The 19,529-nt window shown below is 39.8% G+C and overlaps 1 protein-coding gene across 5 annotated transcripts in view; it reads left to right on the forward strand.

Moving 5' to 3' along the window:
- The window catches only part of COBL (cordon-bleu WH2 repeat protein), a 301,591-nt gene that overhangs the window by 215,142 nt on the left and 66,920 nt on the right, over nt 1-19,529 (forward strand). For 3 of the 5 annotated variants that reach the window (XM_073008836.1, XM_007981296.3, XM_007981298.3), the window contains one exon: nt 15,533-15,671. In XM_073008836.1, coding sequence (XP_072864937.1) covers nt 15,533-15,671 — 139 coding nt within the window. Of the gene's footprint in view, nt 1-15,532; nt 15,672-17,606; nt 17,778-19,529 lie in introns of all 5 variants that reach the window. The other 2 variants (XM_007981297.3, XM_007981295.3) reach the window with 1 other exon arrangement.

Here is a 19,529-nt window from a genome sequence, read left to right on the forward strand (position 1 = left end):
TAGATTGTGTGAATGCTATAGAATTATCTCTCATATATTAAATTTTAAACAGCTTGAGGTCAGGAACGTTTTACATCTTTCAATCCACTATAGTTCCTATCACAAAGTAAGGACTCAGCAGCTCCTTGCTAGTTAACTGAAGGAGTAAGTGAAATCATGGCATTTAACAAAGTCTCTCAATATTTTAAGGAGAGAATGAGAAATAGAGACTAGAAAATAATGCGTGTGCAAACCTATAACATTTGAACAATCACCATTAGTTAATAGATTGACGTCAACTCTGAAGGAAGAAATCTAGTAACCAAAGCCAAGATGTTATGGCTTTCAGTGTTATCAACAAATAGGATGGAAATTGTAGGCAGGGTTATCACAGTAGAGGTGGTGGCAAGGCCAGACATCTCATCTCTTCCTAAGAACACTTCAATACTCAGGTATAAGGTCGAGCCAGAGCTTCTAAAAGACTAGAACACCGCATCACACCAGCCTCTAGGCCTAGAAAAGTCTTACAAGTTAGAACATTAGACTAAAGTGATAAGTAGGTATTAACAGAAAAATGGAAAGGTTTTATATCCATTTATTTGAAAGAATTCTGGTGATATTATCACAAACCAAATGTGAGCTAACCAGATGACAAGGACTCTTTATTGTTATTGTGGTTAAAAACAAAAAAACACCACATAGCACGAAATGTATAATCTTAATCATTTTTAAGTATAATATTTAGTATAGGCACCTTGTTGTGCAACAGATCACTAGAACTTTTTCATATTGCATAACTGAAATTTTATACCCATTGAAAAATAATTAATCTTTTCCCCCTCACTCAAGTTCCTGGCAACCACCATTCTACTTTCTAAAGTTTGACTACTTTATATAGCTCATGTAAATGTAATTATACATTATTTGTCTTTTTGTGACTGGCTTATTTCACTTAGCATAATCTTTTCAGAGTTTCTCTAAGTTACAGCATGTGTCAGAATTTCCTTGATAATGTTCCATTCTGTGTATAGACTATATTTTCTTTATGCATTCATCCATCAGTAGATATTTATGTTGCTTCCACCTCTTGGTTATTGTGAACTGTGTTGCTGTGAACAAGAGCATACCTCTGAAATTCTGGTTGCTGTTCTTTTGGATGTATACCCAGAAGTGGGATTGCTAGATTATGTGGTAGTTCTATTTTTAAGTTTTTGAGAAACTTTATACTTATTCCGTAGTACTTGTATCATTCCACATTCCTACCAACAATGCATAAGAATTCCAATTTATCCGCATCCTCACCAACATTTGTTTTCTTTTCCCTTTTTTTTTTTTTTTTTTTGATAGTGGCCATCCTAATGGAAGTGAGGTGATGTCTTATTGTGATTGTGATTTGCATTTCCCAGATGATTAGTGATGTTGAGCATCTTTTCATGTGCTTTGTGGCCATTTGTATATCTTCCTTGGATAAACATCTCTTCAAATTATTTGCCTGTTTGTAAATCGGATTATTTGCTTGTTGTCATTGTTGAGTTGATGTTCTTTATATATTCTATACATTAACCCCTTTTCAGACATGGTTTACAGATATTTTCTCTCATTCTATAGGTTCCCTCTTCACTCTGTTGATTGTTTCCTTTGTTGCACAATAGCTTTTAAGTATGATATAGTTCCATTTGTCTATTGTTGCTTTTGTTGTCTGTACTTTTCATGCCATATCTAAGAAACCATTGCCAAATAGAATGTCATAAAGATTTCCCTCTGTGTTTTCCTCTAGGAACTTTATAATTTCAGGTCTTACATTTGGATGTTTAATCCATTTTGACTTAATTTTTTTTATATGGTTAAAAGTAAGGGCCCATCTTCATTCTGTTGTATTTGAGTATTTGGCATTTTCCAAACACCATTTGTTCAAGAAACTATCTTTTCCACATTGTGCTAACACCTTTATCAAAGATCTTTTGATTACGTACCTGAAAGTTTATTTTTTAGCTCCTTATTCTGTTTCATTGGTTTATACATTGTGCTCTATGTCAGTACCATATTGTTTTGATTATAGTAGCTTTGTAATATGTTTTGAAACCAGAAAGTGTGAGGCTTTCAGCTCTTTTATTTTTTTCTTCCCCTCAGAATTGCTTTGTTTATTTGGAGTACTGAGATTCCATCATGCCCATTAAGATTTGTTTTTCCTATTTCTTAAAAAGAAAAGAAAAGAAAATGCTATTGGGATTTTGAGAGTGATTGCTTTGAATCTGTAGATTGCTTTGGGTAGTATGGATATTTTAACATTATTAAATCTTACATGAAAATATTTATTGTGTCTTCTCTAATTTCAGCAATGTTTTGTAGTTTTCAGTGTGCAAGCCTCTTTTATCTCCTTGATTAAGCGTATTGCTTTTTTTTTTTTTTTTTTTTGAGACAGAGTCTCACTCTGTCACCCAGGCTGGAGTGCAGTGGCACAATCTCGGCTCACTGCAAGGTCCACAGCATTCTCCTGCCTCAGTCTCCCAAGTAGCTGGGACTACAGTTCCCCGCCACCATGCTCTGCTAATTTTTTTGGATTTTTAGTAGAGACGGGATTTCACTGTGTTAGCCAGGATGGTCTCGATCTCCTGACCTCGTGATCCACCCACCTCAGCCTCCCAAAGTGCTGGGATTACAGGTGTGAGCCACTGCACCCGTCCTGATTAAGCTTATTTCTAAGTATTTTGTTATTTTTAATGCAACTGCAAATTAGATTATTTTCTTAATTTCCTTTTTAGATTGTTTATTGTTAGTGTATAAAAACAAAACTGATTTTTTGGAATTGATTTTGTATCCTGCAACTTTGCTAGCTTATGTATTAGTTCTAACAGCATTTTTGTCAAATCTTTAGGATTTTCTACATATAAAATCATGTATATGCAAAAGGAATAATTTCATTTCTTCCTTTTTCAATTTAGATGCCTTATATTTCTTTTTCTTGCCTAATTGTTATGGCTAGGACTCCCAGCACTATTTTCAATAAAAATGCGAAAAGAGAGTATCCTTTCCTTCTTCCTCATCTTAAAAGGAAAGCTTTCAGTTTTTCACAATTGAGTATGCTGTCAGCTGTGGGATTTTTATGTGTGGACTTTGTTAAGTTTAGGTAATTTCCTTTGATTCCTAGTTGTTGAGTGTTTTTTAAATCATAAAAGGGTGTTGAGTTTTGTATGGTTTTTGTCTTTCACTGTGGTATATTACATTAATTGATATTTTTATATTGAAGCATTCTTACCTTCCAGGAATAAATTCTGTGTGGTTGTAGTGTGTAATCCTTTTATTGTGATGTTGAATTCTGTTTGCTAGTACTTGGTTGAGAATTCTTATACCAATGTTTCATTAGGGATACTGGTCTGTAATTTTCTTGTACTATCTTTGTCTTATTTTTGGTGTCAGGGTCCTGCTGGCATCATAAAATGAGTCTAGAAGTCTTCCTCCTCATCAATGTTTGGAAAGATTTTGAAAAGAATTTGTATTTATTCTTTAAGTATTTGGTAGAATTCTCCATTGAAGCCATCTGGTTGTGGGCTTTTCTTTGTTGGAAGGTTTTTGGTTATTGATTCAGTTTCCTTACTACTTATAGGTTATGTCCAGAATTTTTATTTCTTTATAACTCAGTCTTAGTAGGATATATGTTTGTAAAAATCTATCCATGTCTTCCAGGTTATCCAATTGGTTGGTGTGTAATTATTCACAATAGCCTCCTATGATCCTTTTTGTTTCTGTGGCATCACTTGTAATGTCTCTTCTTTTGTTTCTAATTTTTGAAATATGAGTCTTCTTTCATTTTTTACTTAGTGTAGCTAAGGGTTGTAAATTTTGTTGATCTTTTAAAAAAACTGAAATTCTGTTAATATTTTAACCAAAGTTCTGTTATGTTTTTCTTTTTCTATTTTCTATTTCATTTATTTCTGCTTTAATCTTTCTATTAAATTTTAGTTTAATTTGTTCTTTTAGTTGCCTGAGGTGTAAAGTCATATTGCTGATGAGCCCTTTCTTTGTTTCTCATATAGGTGTTTATTATTACAAGCTTTCTTCTTAGAATTGCTTTACCTGAATCCCATGAGTTTTGGCATATTATAGTTTTATTTTCATTTGTCTCAATATATTTTCTGACTACCCTTGTGATTTCTTCTTTGAACCATTGGTTGTTCAAGATTGTATTACTCAGTTTGCACATATTTGTGACTTTTTCAGTTTTCCTTTTACTATTGATTTCTAGCTTCATTCCATTATTTATAGTCAGAAAACATACTTGATATGATTTTAATCTTTTTAATTTTGTTAAGACTTCTTTTGTGACTTTAAATGTAATCTATCTTAGAGAATGTTCTATATAACATAGAGATAGAGAAAGAGACAGAGATAGGTATCTGTTAGATCCCACTGGTCTATATTGTTGTTCAAGTCCTCTATTACCTATGGATCTTCTCTCTGGTTAATCTATTCCTTATTGAAAGTGGAGCATTGAAATATCCTACTTTAATTGTGTTTCTGTCTATTTCTACTTTCAATTATGTCAGTGTTTGCTTTATATATTTGAATACACTGCTGGTAGATGCACATATATTTATAGTTGTTATACCTTCCTAGTGAGTAGATCGTTTATCACTATATAAGCTCCTTCTTTGTTTCATGACAGTTTTTGACTTGAAATCTATTTTATCTGATGTAATTATGGCCATATTCACTCTTGTAGTTACTGTTTGCAAGGAATATCTTTTTCCCTCCTTTTACTTCCAGCCTGTTTACATCCTTATATCCACAGTGAATCTTTTGTAGACAGTGTATAGTTGGATCTTGTGTTTTAGTCCATCCAGCCATTAATGGATTAAATATTTTGATTATATATTTTGGATTATATATTTTGATTGGGGAGTTTAATCCATTTACATTTAAGAAATTACTAATGGAGAAGGAGTTGTTACTATTTCATTAATTGGTTTCTGTATACCTTGTAGTTTTGTTTTTCTTTTATTCTGTTGGCACTCTCCTTTGTATTTTGTTGACATTTGTAGTTACATACTAATATGGTTTGGCTGTGTCCCCCACTCAAATCTCATCTTCAATTTTAGCTCCCATAATTCCCACATGTCATGAAAGGGACCCAATGGGAAGTCATTGAATCATGGTGGTGGATCTTTCTCTTGCTGTTCTCATGATAGTGAATAAGTCTCATGAGATCTGATAGTTTTTTGAAGGGGAGTTCACCTGCACATGCTGTCTTTGCCTGCCGCCATGTAAGACGTGATTTTACTCCTCATTCACCTTCCACCATGATTGTGAGGCCTCCCCACCCATGTGGAACTGTGAGCTAATTAAACCTCCTTCCTTTATAAATTGGCAGTTCTTTGGTATGCCTTTATTAGCAGCATGAGAACAGACTAATACACATACTTTGATTCCTTTTCATTTCTTCTGTGCATCTTTTGTAGGTATTTTCTTTGTGTTTATCAGGAGGATTACATAAAAATCTTGTAGCAGTCTATTTTAAATTGATAACAATTTAACTTAAGTAACATACAAAAGCTGTTTTCCTTTGCATTTCACCCTATACACATCATATTTTGATGCCACAAAGTACATATTTTCATACTTTGTATTTATTAACATAGTTTTGTACTTATATATTACGCTTTTATTTTTTTAATTCTCTATCAGAATTAGAAATTATTTACACACTATTGTAAGCATATTATATTCCAGGATTGTGTATTTGTCTATATAGTTACTCCATCAGAGAGTAACTTTATTCGTATTATTTCATATTGCTAACTAGCGTCCTTTCATTTCAACTTGACGGACTTCCTTTACCAATTCCTGTAATACAGGCCTGGAGGTGATCAGCTTCATCAGCTTTTATTTGTCTAGCATGGTCTTTATTTCTCCTTCATTTTTAAAATGTATTTACTTTTAAGTGATAAATAATAATTGTATATATTTATGGGGTATATGTGATTTTTAATCTATGTACTCATTGTCAAAATAGTCAAGTTAATTAAGGTTTATATATTACCTCACTAACTTATTTTTTGTGGTGGGATTATTAAAATTATATTCTTTAAGAAATTATGGGATATACAACACATTGTTATTAACTGTGCTTACCATGCAGGGCACTGAAACTTATTCCTCCAGTTTAACTGAAACTTGACACCCTTTAACCAATGTCTCCTCTTTTCCTATCCCTCCCTCTACTCCTCAGCTTCTGGTTACCCCCTTTCTATTATGTTTCTATGAGATCAACTGTTTTAGATTCCACATTTAGTAAGAACATACAGTATTTGTCTTTTTGTGCTGTCTTATTTTACTTAGCATAATGTCCTCTAGTTCCATCCATGATGTCACAAATCACAGAATTTTCTTCTTTTTAAAGGCTGTGTAGTATTACATATATGTGTAATATAAATATATAAGTAATAGATATATGTTATATATATAACAATTTCTTTATCCATTTATCTGTTGATTGCCACAGGGTCATTCCATATCTTGACTATACTTTTTTTTTTTTTGGTGACAGGGACTCTTGCCATCGTCCAGGCTGAAATGCAGTGATGTCATCATGGCTTACTGCAGCCTTCAGTCCCCGAGCTCAGGCAATCCTCCTGACTCAACCTCCTGAATAGCTGAAATTACAGGCACATGCTACCATACCTGGCTAAACTTTAAAAAACACTTTGTAGTGACAGGGTCTTGCATTGTTGCCCAGGCCAGTCTTTTAACTCTTGGCTTCAAGAGATCTCCCTGCTCAGCCTCCCAAAGTGCTGGGATTACAGGTGTGAGCCACTGTGCCCTGCTGTGGGGATAGTTGGCTCATACAGCCCTGCTGTGGCTATTGGTAATAATGTTGAAATGAACATAGAAGTGCAGATGTCTTTTGATGTACTGATTTCAATTTTTTTGGATAGTACTCAGAGGTGGGGATGGTTGGATCCCATGGTAGTTCTATTTTTAGTTTTTTGGGGAACCTTCAACCTGTTTTCCAAAATGGCTGTACTAAATTACATTTTCACCAACAATACACAAGGGTTCATTCATCTTTTTTTTTTTATCATAGCCATTCTAACAAGTATGAAGTGATACCTCACTGTAGATTTTACTTTGCATTTCTCATGTGATTAGAGATGTTGAGCATTTTTTCATATGTATGTTGGTCATTTGTATCCCTTTTTTTTTTTGCAAAATGTCTGTTCACATTGTTTGCCCACTTTTTAATTCAGTTATTTAGATTTTTGCTATTGAGTTTCAGTTGCTTACATATTTTGGATATTAGCCTTTTATCAGCTATATGGTTTGCAAATATTTTCTAACAAATCCATGGATTGTCTCTTCACTCTGTTCATTGTTTTCTTTGCTATGCAGGAGCTAGTTAGTTTAATGCATTCCTATTTATGACTTTTTGTATTTGTTAATTGAAACAAGGAGGTGAAAGATCTGTACACCGAAAACTATACAGCATTGCTGAAAAATTGGAAAGGGTACAAAAAATGGGAAGATATTTCATGTTCATGGATTAAAATAATTAATATTGTTAAAATGTCCATGCTACCCAAAGTGATCCTACAAATTTATTGCAATTTTTATCAAAATTCCAATGTCTTTTTTCAGAGAAATAGAAAAAACAATTCTTAAATTACTGTGGAACCAGAAAAGACTCCAAATCTTGAGCAAAAAGAACAAAGGTGGAGGCGTCACACTCCCTGATTTTGAAATGTAAAGCTATTGTAGTCAATAGGTTTGACTACAGCATGGTACTGGCTAAAAAACAGACATATCAACCAATGGAACAGTACAGAAAGCCCAGAAATAAACCCAAGTGTTTATGATCAATTGATTTTTGACAAAGGCATCAAGAACAGACAATGGGGAAAGAACAGTCTCTTCAATAAATGATGTTAGGAAAATTTGATATCCACATATGGAAAAATGAAATTGGAGCCTTATCTCATACCATATACAAAAATCTACTTAAAATGGTTTTTAAAAAGTTAAATGTAAGGCCTGCAACTATGAAGCTACTAGAAGGAAACATAGGGGGAAGCTCTATGACATTGGCCTGGGCATTGATTTCTTGAATGAGTCGACTTCACTTTTGAAATATAGTTTTGCCAGATAAAGCAGTAGTCCCCACCATTTTTGGCACCAGGGACCAGTTTTGTGGAAGACAGTTTTTTCATGGACCAGTGGGGCAGGAATGGTTTTGGGACAAAACTGTTCCACCTCAGATCATCAGACATTAGATTCCCATAAGGAGTGCACAATCTAGATCCTGTGCATGCTCAGTTCACAATAGGGTTTGTGCTCCTAAAAGAATCTAACATGGCCGTTCATCTGATGTGAGGCGGACCTTGGGCAGTAATGCTTGTTCACTTACCACTCACCTTTTGCTGTGCAGCCTGGTTCCTAACAAGCTACGGATTGGTACTGGTCTGTGGCCCCGGGGTTGGAGACCCCTGAGATAAACTATTCTTGGTTGGAAGTTTTTAAGTATTCTTGGTTGGCAGGTGGGGTTTTTTTCCTCTGTTTTTAGCACTTTGAATATGTCATTCCACCCCCTTCTGGCTTGTAAAGTTTTTCCTGAGAAGCCTACTGGTAATATTATAAGACTCCCTTGCATGTGATGAACCAATTTCTCTTGCTGTTTTCAAGTTTCTTTTTTTGTCTTTGACTATTGATAGCTTGATTTTCATGAACTGTGGTATGGTCCTCTTTGGGTTTATTCTAGTTAGAGTCCTTTGAGCTTTTAAAATTGTGTATGTCTATTTCCTTCCTCCAATTTGGAGAATTGTCAGATATTATTTCTCCAGATCAGTTATCTGTCCCTTTCTCTCTCTCTCTTCTTCTCTGATCCCCATAATGCATATTTTCATCCCCTTGGCATTGTCCCATAAAGTCCCTAAGGCTCTGTTCACTTTTTGAATTTTTTTTTTATTCCTTTACTCAATAATTTCAAGTGACCTGTCTTTTAGTTCATTGATTATTTCCTCTTCTTCTTAATACAGCCTGCTACTGGACTCCTCCAGTGAACTTTTTAGTTCAGTTATTTTATTTTTCAGCTTCAGAACTTCTGTTTTTTATAGTTTCTGTCTCTTTATTGATACGATTCTGTTCATGCATAGCTTTGCTGATTTTGTTTAGCTGTCTCTCTTGTAGTATTCTCTTGTAGTGCACTGAACTTTAATTTTTTTAAGTCTTTTCTGGCCATAGATTTCCATTTATTTGTTATTTCTCTCTCTAGATGTTTATTTTTTTCCTTTAATTGGACCATGTTTCCCTGTTTCTTCATGTACCTTGTTATTTTTTAATGTAATTTGTGCATTTGAACAAATAGCCACGTCTTCCAGCCTTTACACACTGGTTTCTTACAGTGTAATACCACATCAGTCAGCTCAGCTAGAGATTCTTGGGGCCTCTCAACCCTTTTCTGGATATCCATCTTCCCTGGGCTTGTTGGTGTATTTTCCAGTTAGAAGATTTGCTGATTTCTTCTTTATGAGCTTGTAATCTCTTGCTCTCTCTTGCATCTGTCTATGGTACTGCAGATTTTCTGGCACTGCGGCCAGCCTCTGAGCTCTCTAGTTTTCTAAAACCTTCAGCCATCCAAAGTGTTTCAGTTTTGTCTGTATTCCTAGTCAACTGAGACAGAAACCAGTCCCTTGAATAAGCCTCCCCACAAATCCAGAACATTGCATGTACTTTTTAACTTATTTCCTCCCAAGGGATAAGCGGTGAGCTGGGTGCTTTCTCTTGATTGCAGTGAGCTGTGCTGGCCTCTGCCTGTGGCACTGGCAGATCTCCGCTGTTGCAACCAGCCTCTGAGCTCCTTTTTTCTCAGTGGCTCCCAGGCATTCAGAGTGTGCCAGTTTCCCGTCAGTGCTCCCAGTCAGTCGAGACATAAACTAGTCCCTCAGGCAGCCCCCCTGAAAAGCTGGAATGTTAGACGTACATTCCATTCTTCTCTTTTCTTCCCAAGGGAAAAGCCATGAATTGGGCTTTTTCTCCTGCACACACTGAGCCATACTGGCTTAGGGGAAGGGCTGTCACAGTTGAGGTGAAATGGCTTTTCTTACCTATTTCAGCATAGCCATTCTTGGCATTAAACTTGCCTATGGTCCTGTGCCTTCTTAACTGGTTTCTGGAGTTCTCATAAAAGCTTCTGGATTACAAATTGCTGTTAAGTTGATGTCTTTGTGGGGAAACTGAGGTGTGAAGTGCTTCCTTTTCTGCTATCTAGTCAACATCACTTCTTCATGACAAGGAGTCTTAAAATTGGGATAGCAATTTTAGAATCTTGTCTCTTCACTGAATTTTATGTGCTCTGTACCTGAGGAGTTTTAGTAAATGGATTTATTAAAAACTCAAAAAATAGAGAAAAAGAAATGTGGGGAAAAGATAAAATTACAGAACATTTTAAGAAGTTTCATTTGTTATTGCCAAAACCAAATAATTTCAATATTTAGATAAAGGCAAAGGGGCTAATTTAGTTAATTATGGCTCATCAATTCTGTGGAGTACTAGGCAGCCATTAAAAAACACTTGAAATTCCGCTAAGAGGGTTGATATTAAGTGTTTTTACCACAAAGAAAAAAAAAAAAGAAAATGGTAATTATGTGAAGTGATAGATATGTTAATTAGCTGATGTGATTATTTCACTCTAGATATGTATATCAGATCAATTGTATACCATACACACACAATGTTGACTTGTTTGTTTCTTAATAAAGCTGAAAAATTATGGGAAAATATATGGCTAACAAAACAAATCTATGTCTCTCCCTCTGAAACTCCACTAAAAAAAAAGTATTACTTCACTGTGACAAAGAGGAGAGAAGCATTGGCAGCTGATGACAGTTTTCAGTAGACACTTTGGGACTGCAGTGTTTTGTTTTTTTGTTGTTGTTGTTGTTGTTGTTGTTGTTGTTTTTGAGACGGAGTCTCTGTTGCCCAGGCTGGAATGCAGTGGCATGATCTCAGCTCACTGCAACCTCCACCTCCCAGGTTCAAACCATTCTCCTGCCTCAGCCTCCTGGGTAGCTGGGATTATAGGCGCCCACCACCACGCCTGACTAATTTTTGTATATTCAGTAGAGACGAGGTTTTGCCATGTTGGCCAGACTGGTCTCAAACTCCTCACCTCAAGCGATCCACCTGCCTCGGCCTCCCAAAGTGCTGGGATTACAGGCGCGAGTCACTGCGCCCAGCCTGCAGTGTATACTGATTGTGGTAAATACCTAGCAAAGCAGAAGAAGCTGAAACTTAACTGCTGGGTGAAAGAGACCCAGCAGAAGATACCAGATCCTAGGACAACTCAGGAATTTGGGGCACATGTTTCTCCACACATGACCACGGAACGAGCTGATGATGAAGGAATGGCTGAACACCTGCATGTGAAACAGTAAGACCTCCATACCACTCCCTGCCCACCACAACCAGATGTCTGCACTGCCACCCCCTGCAGTGGTAGAACTAAGAGACTCTGACTCCAGGACATCAGGCACAACCGAGTCTGCACCGACACAAGGATGAGCGAAAACCCACATGCCACAGGAGTGCTTCAAGGCCTTCTCACTAGGGCACTCGGGAAGGCCTAACTTCCCTCAGGCAGGAGCTGGGCTTCCCCTGTGTGGATGATGGCCGAGCTAGCAGACAGTCCTGCACGTATGAATATCTGGGGATCTCTCAGCTACCGCATTTCTGCCCAGATCCCCACTGGGAATCCCATTAGTGTATGAACAGACCCTAGACACAGAAACACACATATTATAAACAATCAGCCACGAATTTGAGGAAGAGTCAAAATCTGATAAACAGAGGCCAAGACAGAGAGCAGAAAGGACCCTGGAGGAAAGTGTGATGCATATGGCTGAAGAAAATGGAAATTAAAATGTGTTCTTGAAAAAGATATAAAGCATAGTTTCCAAGAGGAAAGAGAAGCTATGGTATCCAGGAAACAAGACCATGATGCTATATTTTAAATCCATAACAAGAAGGGGCTCTTGGAAATTTAAAAGAAAAAAAAAAAAACAGTAACAGAAATTTAAAAACTCATGAGTCTTACAATGGAGAAAATTTCTAAGAAAAGGGGGAAAATCAGAAAAAATTTAGGCAAGAGTACTCAAGAAAAAAAAAAGACAATTGAATTAGAATCCTTAGTGTTCAATTAATTGAAATCCCAGAGAAAGAAACAGAGGAAAGGAAAAGTTGAAAAGAATAACAGTAACAAATTCTGCAGAATTAAGGATATTCAGATTGCAGGGGTCAGTGAATGCCCCAGACAATGAATGAAGAGCCCCACTCAGCACTTGCCATCATGAAACTTCCAAGCAGGAAGGAGTAAGAAAGAATCCCCTGAGCCTGCAAAGGAAAAGCAGATACCATGCAGAAGATTGAGCCCCACTCTGGATCCAGGTGTCTCAGCTGAGCAGTTCCAAACTAGGAGACAGTGGAGTAATGGCTTAGCATTTTGAGGGACAGTTCTTTTCATCGTAGGTTCCTGTAGGCATCTATACTGACTGTCCAGTATAGTAGAATAAAAACATTCTTACAGTTTGAAGGTCTCAAAATCTTCCTCATATGCATCTTGTGTCAGAAAGTTGCTGGAAACTGGGTGCCACTAAGATACAGTGAATTAAAAGCAAAAACAAACAAACACACAAAAACAGGCGGGGCCCAGCACAGTGGCTCACATCTGTAATCCCATTAATTTGGGAGGCTGAGGCGGGCAGATCACTGGAGCCCAGGAGTTCAAGACCAGCCTGGCCAACATGGCAAAACCCCATCTCCACTAAAAATACAAAAATTAGCCCGGCGTGGTGGCAGTGCCTGTAGTCCCAGCTACTCAGGAGGCTGAGGCAGGAAAATCACTGGAACCCGAGATCACACCACTGCACTTCAACCTGGGTGACAGAGTGAGACTCTGACTCAAAAAAAAAAAAAAAAAGAAAGAAAACCCCCCACAAAACAGGTGGAATATCCAGGAAACAAGGATCAGAACTGAATAGAGGGAAAGGGAATTTCCAGGAAATGCAATTAAGATGTGCACATGTACCCTAGAACTTAAAGTATAATAATAAAAAAAAAAAAGAAAAAAAGCTAGAAAACAAATCAGTTATCAAGTTCAGGGAAAGCAAAAAGGTAGTTTAGAAATTTTAATTATGATATAGATTATACATCTCAGCAGGAGAAAATTCCTGCTGAAGAGAACTTCTATTTTTCATAATTTTGATGCCTACTATAAGTAAATATGTATCACTAAATAGTAAATATTAATTTAGATCTTTTGCTATAATTTTTTGGAAAATGGAGAGGAAAAGTATGAGTCTGTGTGTGTGTGTGAGAGTGTGTGTGTGTGTGTGTGAGTCTGTGTTTATGTGAGTGTGTGTGTGTCTGTGTCTGTGTGTGTGTGTGTGTGTGTGTGTGAGAGTCTGTGTGTGTGTGTGTGTGTCTCTCTCTCTCAAAGAATCAAATCCTCATCTTCTGGAGTAGGACGCTAATACCTAACATGGAAAAATCAAGAAACAGTACAATAAGCTTCTTATTTAGAAAAATGGAATAAATACCAAAAAAACAGTGTGAAATGGTTACTGCTGGAGAGGGGGTGGTGGACAAGAAATTGCTTGTTTTTTGACTCAGCTTTGTGGGGTTATTTACTTTCTGTTATGTCCATGTTTTATGTAAAATTTATTACAGAATTTTAGAGGTATAGGAGGTTATACTGTAACAGAAGAAAAGAAAAAATTATTTTTAGAAGAAAAAATAGACTAGAAAAGCATGCCAATTGTTAGTAGTTTGAGTATTAATAAAGTGATTATGTTCTTCCTTTTATATATATTTTTTAACTTTTTTTTGCAATAAATGTGTGTTACTGATAAAAATTAAAAGGAGACTTTTTTTTTTTTTTTGAGACAGAGTCTTGCTCAGTCGTCCAGGCTGCAGTGCAGTGGCGCGATCTCGGCTCACTGCAAGCTCTGCCTCCTGGGTTCACACCATTCTCCTGCCTCAGCCTCCTGAATAACTGAGACTATAGGTGCCCGCCACCATGCCCGGCTAATTTTTTTTTTTTTTTTGTATTTTTATTAGAGACGGGGTTTCACTATGTTAGCCAGGATGGTCTTGATCTCCTGACCTCATCAGCCACCTGCCTTGGCCTCCCAAGGTGCTGGGATTACAGGCATGAGCCAGCGCACCCAGCCTAAAAGGATACTTTTTACACACACACACACACACACACACACACACACACACACACACGCTCTCTCTCTCTCTCTCCCCCCCTCTCATTGTCTCTCTCCCCGTTTCTGTCTCCTGTATACATGGTATACATTGTGCAAGCATGAGTTAATAAACCAGAGAGCACCAAGGTCAGAGTTGTAGTGGCAGACGTGGGGTGTTGCAGGCACCATTCCTGTGACGGGCCCTTGGGAGGCCAGGAAGTACTTGGACTGGAGGTGCAGACTTGGCTCTGAGCTGCTCCAGAGCAGGACAGCTTTCATCATATGATAGTCATCATATTCATTCTTTTTTTTTTGTTTTCTTTTTTCTGAGACACAGTCTCGCTCCATCACCCAGGCTGGAGTGCAGTGGTGTGATCTCGGCTCACTGCAGTCTCCGCTTCCCGGGTTCAAGTGCCCGGGACTACAAGTGCCCACCACCATGCTCAGCCCATTCTTTGCATATACTCAGCACTGCTCTACACACAATGTTCTTTAAATGAATTTTAATCAATGAGAGTAAATGAATAAAAACTTTCACCCTAATGAGGAGAGGAGAGTAGGATTATGTAGTCCTTCGGAAACAAAGAAATGGAATTAGTGAATTCAATTTTACAGACAAAACAGATTTCACGTTCAGCAATTAGACCTGCCCAGTATTCATGAGCTGCCTTTAGAAGCTGTGTGCCTTTCACTGTTGAAGGCTGTGAGCAGGAGATGGATTTCTGCTGTGGTTGGGGTGCTAATGTCCATACACTGATCTAATATCCCATATACTAAGAAACTTCATTTTGATTCTGGGTCAAGATGTGTCCACCTGTGGACCATTAGATAGTCTTGGCTGTGGCTACTCTGGAACATGAACATGCAGTCAGGGAAGCAAACCTAAGTCAGGTCAGGGTGAGGTCTGAGTTGAACCCATCAGCTCTTCTCTGTGTGATCACAGTTCACGGCAGCCCATCCTGTTCCAGAGGGAATTGTTCTTCTTACATTTAATGAAGGGCTATGGGTCTCCGTCTCTTGTGTGACACAGAAGTTTACCAACCCTCCAGACTTGCCTGGAGTCCCTAGAAAATATGAGCTCCCTGGTCATAGGGGTCTTTGGGGTGTCTATGAGCAACAAACACTGTGCTACCTCCAGGCCACTCCTTGGACATCCGCTGGTCTCTCGCCTCACGACCTCCCCTGCCGGCATAGGAGGACCTGGAAAGGGAACTGGCCATCTAACAACCTTCTTGGAGCACCACCTTCCGCGTGAAGGTCCTGCCCCAGCACAGTCACCCTAACACTGCCTGCCTTTCTTTCTTTATACTTCATAGGTATCTCTAGGGTCACAGATTGATTTACAGAAGAAGAAGCGGCGAGCGCCAGCTCCCCCTCCACCACAGCCACCACCACCGAGTCCCCTGATCCCCAACCGCACTGAGGATAAGGAGGAGAACAGGAAGAGCACAATGGGTGAGTGAGGCTTGGCCTGCTGTCTGCATGCGGGGATGCTTGCTGTATCCTGGAATGTCACCTCTGATGTGAATTCCTGCAGTGGCCTCATCCATAATGGCATTAACTCAAAAAATATTAATGCTAAAGAAAGAAGGGCTGGAAAGAAATAATCGCAAGTTCACTTCGTATCTTACTAGCAGTATTTCGTGGACATTATGTGAGTATTTAGGAGGTGGGGGACGGTGGAAGCGGGGAAACGGTTGTAGGAGCCCGGAGAGGGTGAAAATGGAAAGCCTGTGAGTGTGAGTGTGTGATGTGTCTCTGATGACAAAAGGAGAAGTTCCTAAGGTGACATCGTGGAAGCTGCTTTGAAGGACATCTGGCATTTCAAAGAGATCTGAGGCCACAAGTGATATATAGACAAGTTGACATCAGCTCAGTAATTTTTAGACCATCCTGTTTGAAATTGATCTTCACTTATATTTCCTGGTACACGTTTAGCAAAGACCCTGATCTTCTTTGAGAAAAAGAGAGCCCAGAGGAAAGGAAATAGACTTATACTATCTATGGGCAGAAAGAGACCTATTAGATCATCATCGCCCACCCCTCGTGCTACAGGCGAGGTGGAGAGAAGCTGAATGATGGCGCTCTCCAGGTCCAGGGGAGTCAGGGGTTCATTTTATTTTTAAATCATTCAACATTTGTTATTTCACTTATGTAGGAACAGAAATGGCTCTTTCAGAGAGTGGCTGGAAATGGCAGCCTAGGAGTCACACCCTCCTGAGCTGAGAGCCCCGAGAATGGCATGTGTCAGTGCTCACGCCAAAGCCACCAGCACTCACAGGCCACTCACCATGCCCTTTAACTCACCCAGGCAGCCCCGCGTTGTGCCTTTGCCCTAAGGTCTATAGCTGCAGGAGGGAAAGTCCGCCCAGGATAAGTGGCTGCCTTGGCAGTTTCTGGACCTTTAGTGAGAGCTCCATGGCTGTTTGTCAGCATCTTTCCCCTTAGTCAGTTCCCCGCTTTTAATGTGTTAGCATTTCAGCCTGGGAGTCAGTTACCCTAAGAAGCAATAACCTGTATTGCATGTCACCTCATCCCCTTTCCCAAAGGATTGAAAGAAAACATTGTCAGTGGATCATTAAAATAAACCTAGTTTTCTCCTATTTCATGAAGAGCCCCCGTTCTCCCTTCCAAGCTCTCTCCCCATGTTTTGTAAAGGGACAAAAGCCCCTGGTTTAAATCTTAAGTGGCATCCACTGTAAATGGCTGTATGTAGTTGGATCATGCTGATCCCTAGGCCAGTCACTTCAACCCAGGGCAGGACCCCCTGACTCCATCCTGGAGGCTTGAGTCCTTGTGTCCCATGTGCTTGGGACACAACATCCCCACCCTATCTACAACTCAGGACATTCTTCAAAACAAACTTGGAGAACTATTACCCTAAACAACCAAAGGGGTTGAAAAGTATAAATGGACTCAGGAGATAAGTTAAATGAATGCTTCATCTAGCCAGAATAGGTCAGTGACTCCAGAAAAGCAACAAGAATAGGCTAAAAACAGATCTATGAACCTGAAAAGGACTAACATGAATAAAAGGAGTTCCTTTAAACTTGACAAAGCTCTGTAGGGGGTGTTGAAGGATAGTTTTCAAGCCCAGCATTTATGTAGTTGTGTCTGTTAAAAAGAAATTGCAACCAGGCATGTCTTTCCAAACTGCTCCAATGATAGAACACTACGTATGTAAAATGTTAAAGTGTGAGTGTGGCTGGATGTGGTTGGTGCCAGATGAGAATGGATTAGGTGCTGGATAAGACTGGATCTGGTGTTAGGTGTGGCTGGATCTGGTGTTGAGTGTGGCTGGATCTGGTGCCCAGTGAGGTTGGATTTGGTGCCTGGTGAGTGATGGCTTAGCTTAACCTGCTGAAGTAACTCCCTATTGATTCCATATAGGTGGTGGACGGCAGGTGCCACAAAAGCCTCCCAGAGGCACTGCTCGGGGTCCACCCCAGTTAGTGCTCCCCCCACCCCCGCCCTACCCACCTCCCGACCCAGATGTGGTGGAGCCTCTCGGCTTTCCCGGGGAAGGCACTGGTACGGAGGCCTCAGACCAGAGACCCAAACGTATGTTCCTCTTGCTTCATTCTGACTGTGTTGACTGTTTATCTCTCTGGGCACTGTGATGTCAGGGCTGGGTTTCCAGATTTTCCATTCTTGTCTTTGGATGTGTGTGCCTTTCCTTCTCAGCTCTTGTTTCCCAATGCTGAATGCAGTGTGTCTGATTTCACAGAGAACGCACTCTGGAGAGTTTAACCAGGAAATCATGCCTATCTGTGGTCAGACTTCAGCTAAACACACACCTTGTGGTTGTAGGGACGTCAGCTAGGGGCCAGTGTTCTGATACTAGAATGAACCTGAGTGTCTGTAGAGAGAGACAGCTGTCCGGCACAGCCGTCATGTGATCTGGATGGTGGGCTGACTCAGGCGGGCTGTGGGCACACCTGCAGAGGTCGCACTCGAGAGCTGGGAAGGCGTCCTTCGTAAGTTAGCCTTGGAACTCTGTGGCCAGCGGCCAAGCATGAGTACTGCTTCTCTATGGAAAAGGAAACTGAGGTATGAGAAGGGGAAGCAGGTCACTTTGAGTGTACTAATAGCCAGAATGAAAGTCCTGCTTTGCTTCTGTTTCCTGGCACACCCTGTTTGAGATGAGGCTCTCCTTGTTGTTTCCTGGGGTTCTTTTGTACTTTAATAAGTGGGGATAGCATTCCCACCTCCAGACAGGCATAGTTTTATACACTTACTCTCTATACTCCGTGGCATTATGGGCATATTGGGCCTGCGTTTGGACCGCTTTAGTATGTCTTAGCTGTGCGGCGACACTTCCTGATAAAGCAAGCGCCATCCTGGGCTGTGTACACGGAGCAGCACAGTGTCACTGTGTGTGCAGCCGGGAGCCCTGCTGGTGCCCACATGAGTGTGCACAGCCTTCCGGTTAGGAAGTTCATACTTTTTTTGCCACTGGTCTGCTTTATCTTTTTCTGTCTTCTTTCGAAATGATGATTAGCTGCCTGCCAGCTTCTGGGTAAAGAAGATAATTGTTGGATTACTTATCGAATTTCTCTAGGCAAAATAATCCTGATTCATTTTATCTTTCTTCACAAGTACCTCTTTTCCACCCTTAAAATACATTTGATCATCTTGACATTCGCCATACTTCTGAATGCAAATTAATTTTTTAGGGCATTCAAAAAGGAAGGGTTAGGCTTATCAATCAGAAAGACAGCAGCCGTGGCGTGGATGGCTCCAGAGCCATTTCATCTCCGAAGACAGTGGGTTTTAAGCCCCACATACCAAGGCCATGAGAGTTGGTACTCTCTCCTGCGGCCGATGCCCTCACCTACAGAATCTCCTCCCTGTGGGAAAAAGTGAGGGAAAAATAGCTGGATGAAAGCTGTAAAGCCAAGTACAGCCCGTTGGCAATCACAGAATGGGCCCAGCACCAGGGCTCTGTGGCAGCCTACACAGGATGGGAGAGCTGGGTGCAAACTTGCAGACCCTCGATTCCTCCTGGGTTCCCTGTGTGTTGGGGGCGCTTACTGTGCAGGTGCAGCATCTGCTGGGGCAATGTGCCGACAAGATGTGGGAGGGGTACTTACCAAGGCTGTGTCAGGCTTGAGGTATCAGGCTTCATCCTGCATCTCTGCAGAGCTGTGGAACCTCCCCACCCGCTGCCCTTAGACCTTCGGACAGGTCTGAGCCGGAAGGAGAGCGAAGTGGCAAAGAGAAGACCAGACTCACCTTCGTCTTGCCTTGTGGCTCTATTTCCTCTCTGTGCCCTCTGCCAGCTCCATATTGGTTCATTCCCCCAGGTCCATG

This window comes from Chlorocebus sabaeus, chromosome 21 (genome assembly GCF_047675955.1).
Source record: "Chlorocebus sabaeus isolate Y175 chromosome 21, mChlSab1.0.hap1, whole genome shotgun sequence".
Lineage (NCBI taxonomy): Eukaryota > Metazoa > Chordata > Mammalia > Primates > Cercopithecidae > Chlorocebus > Chlorocebus sabaeus.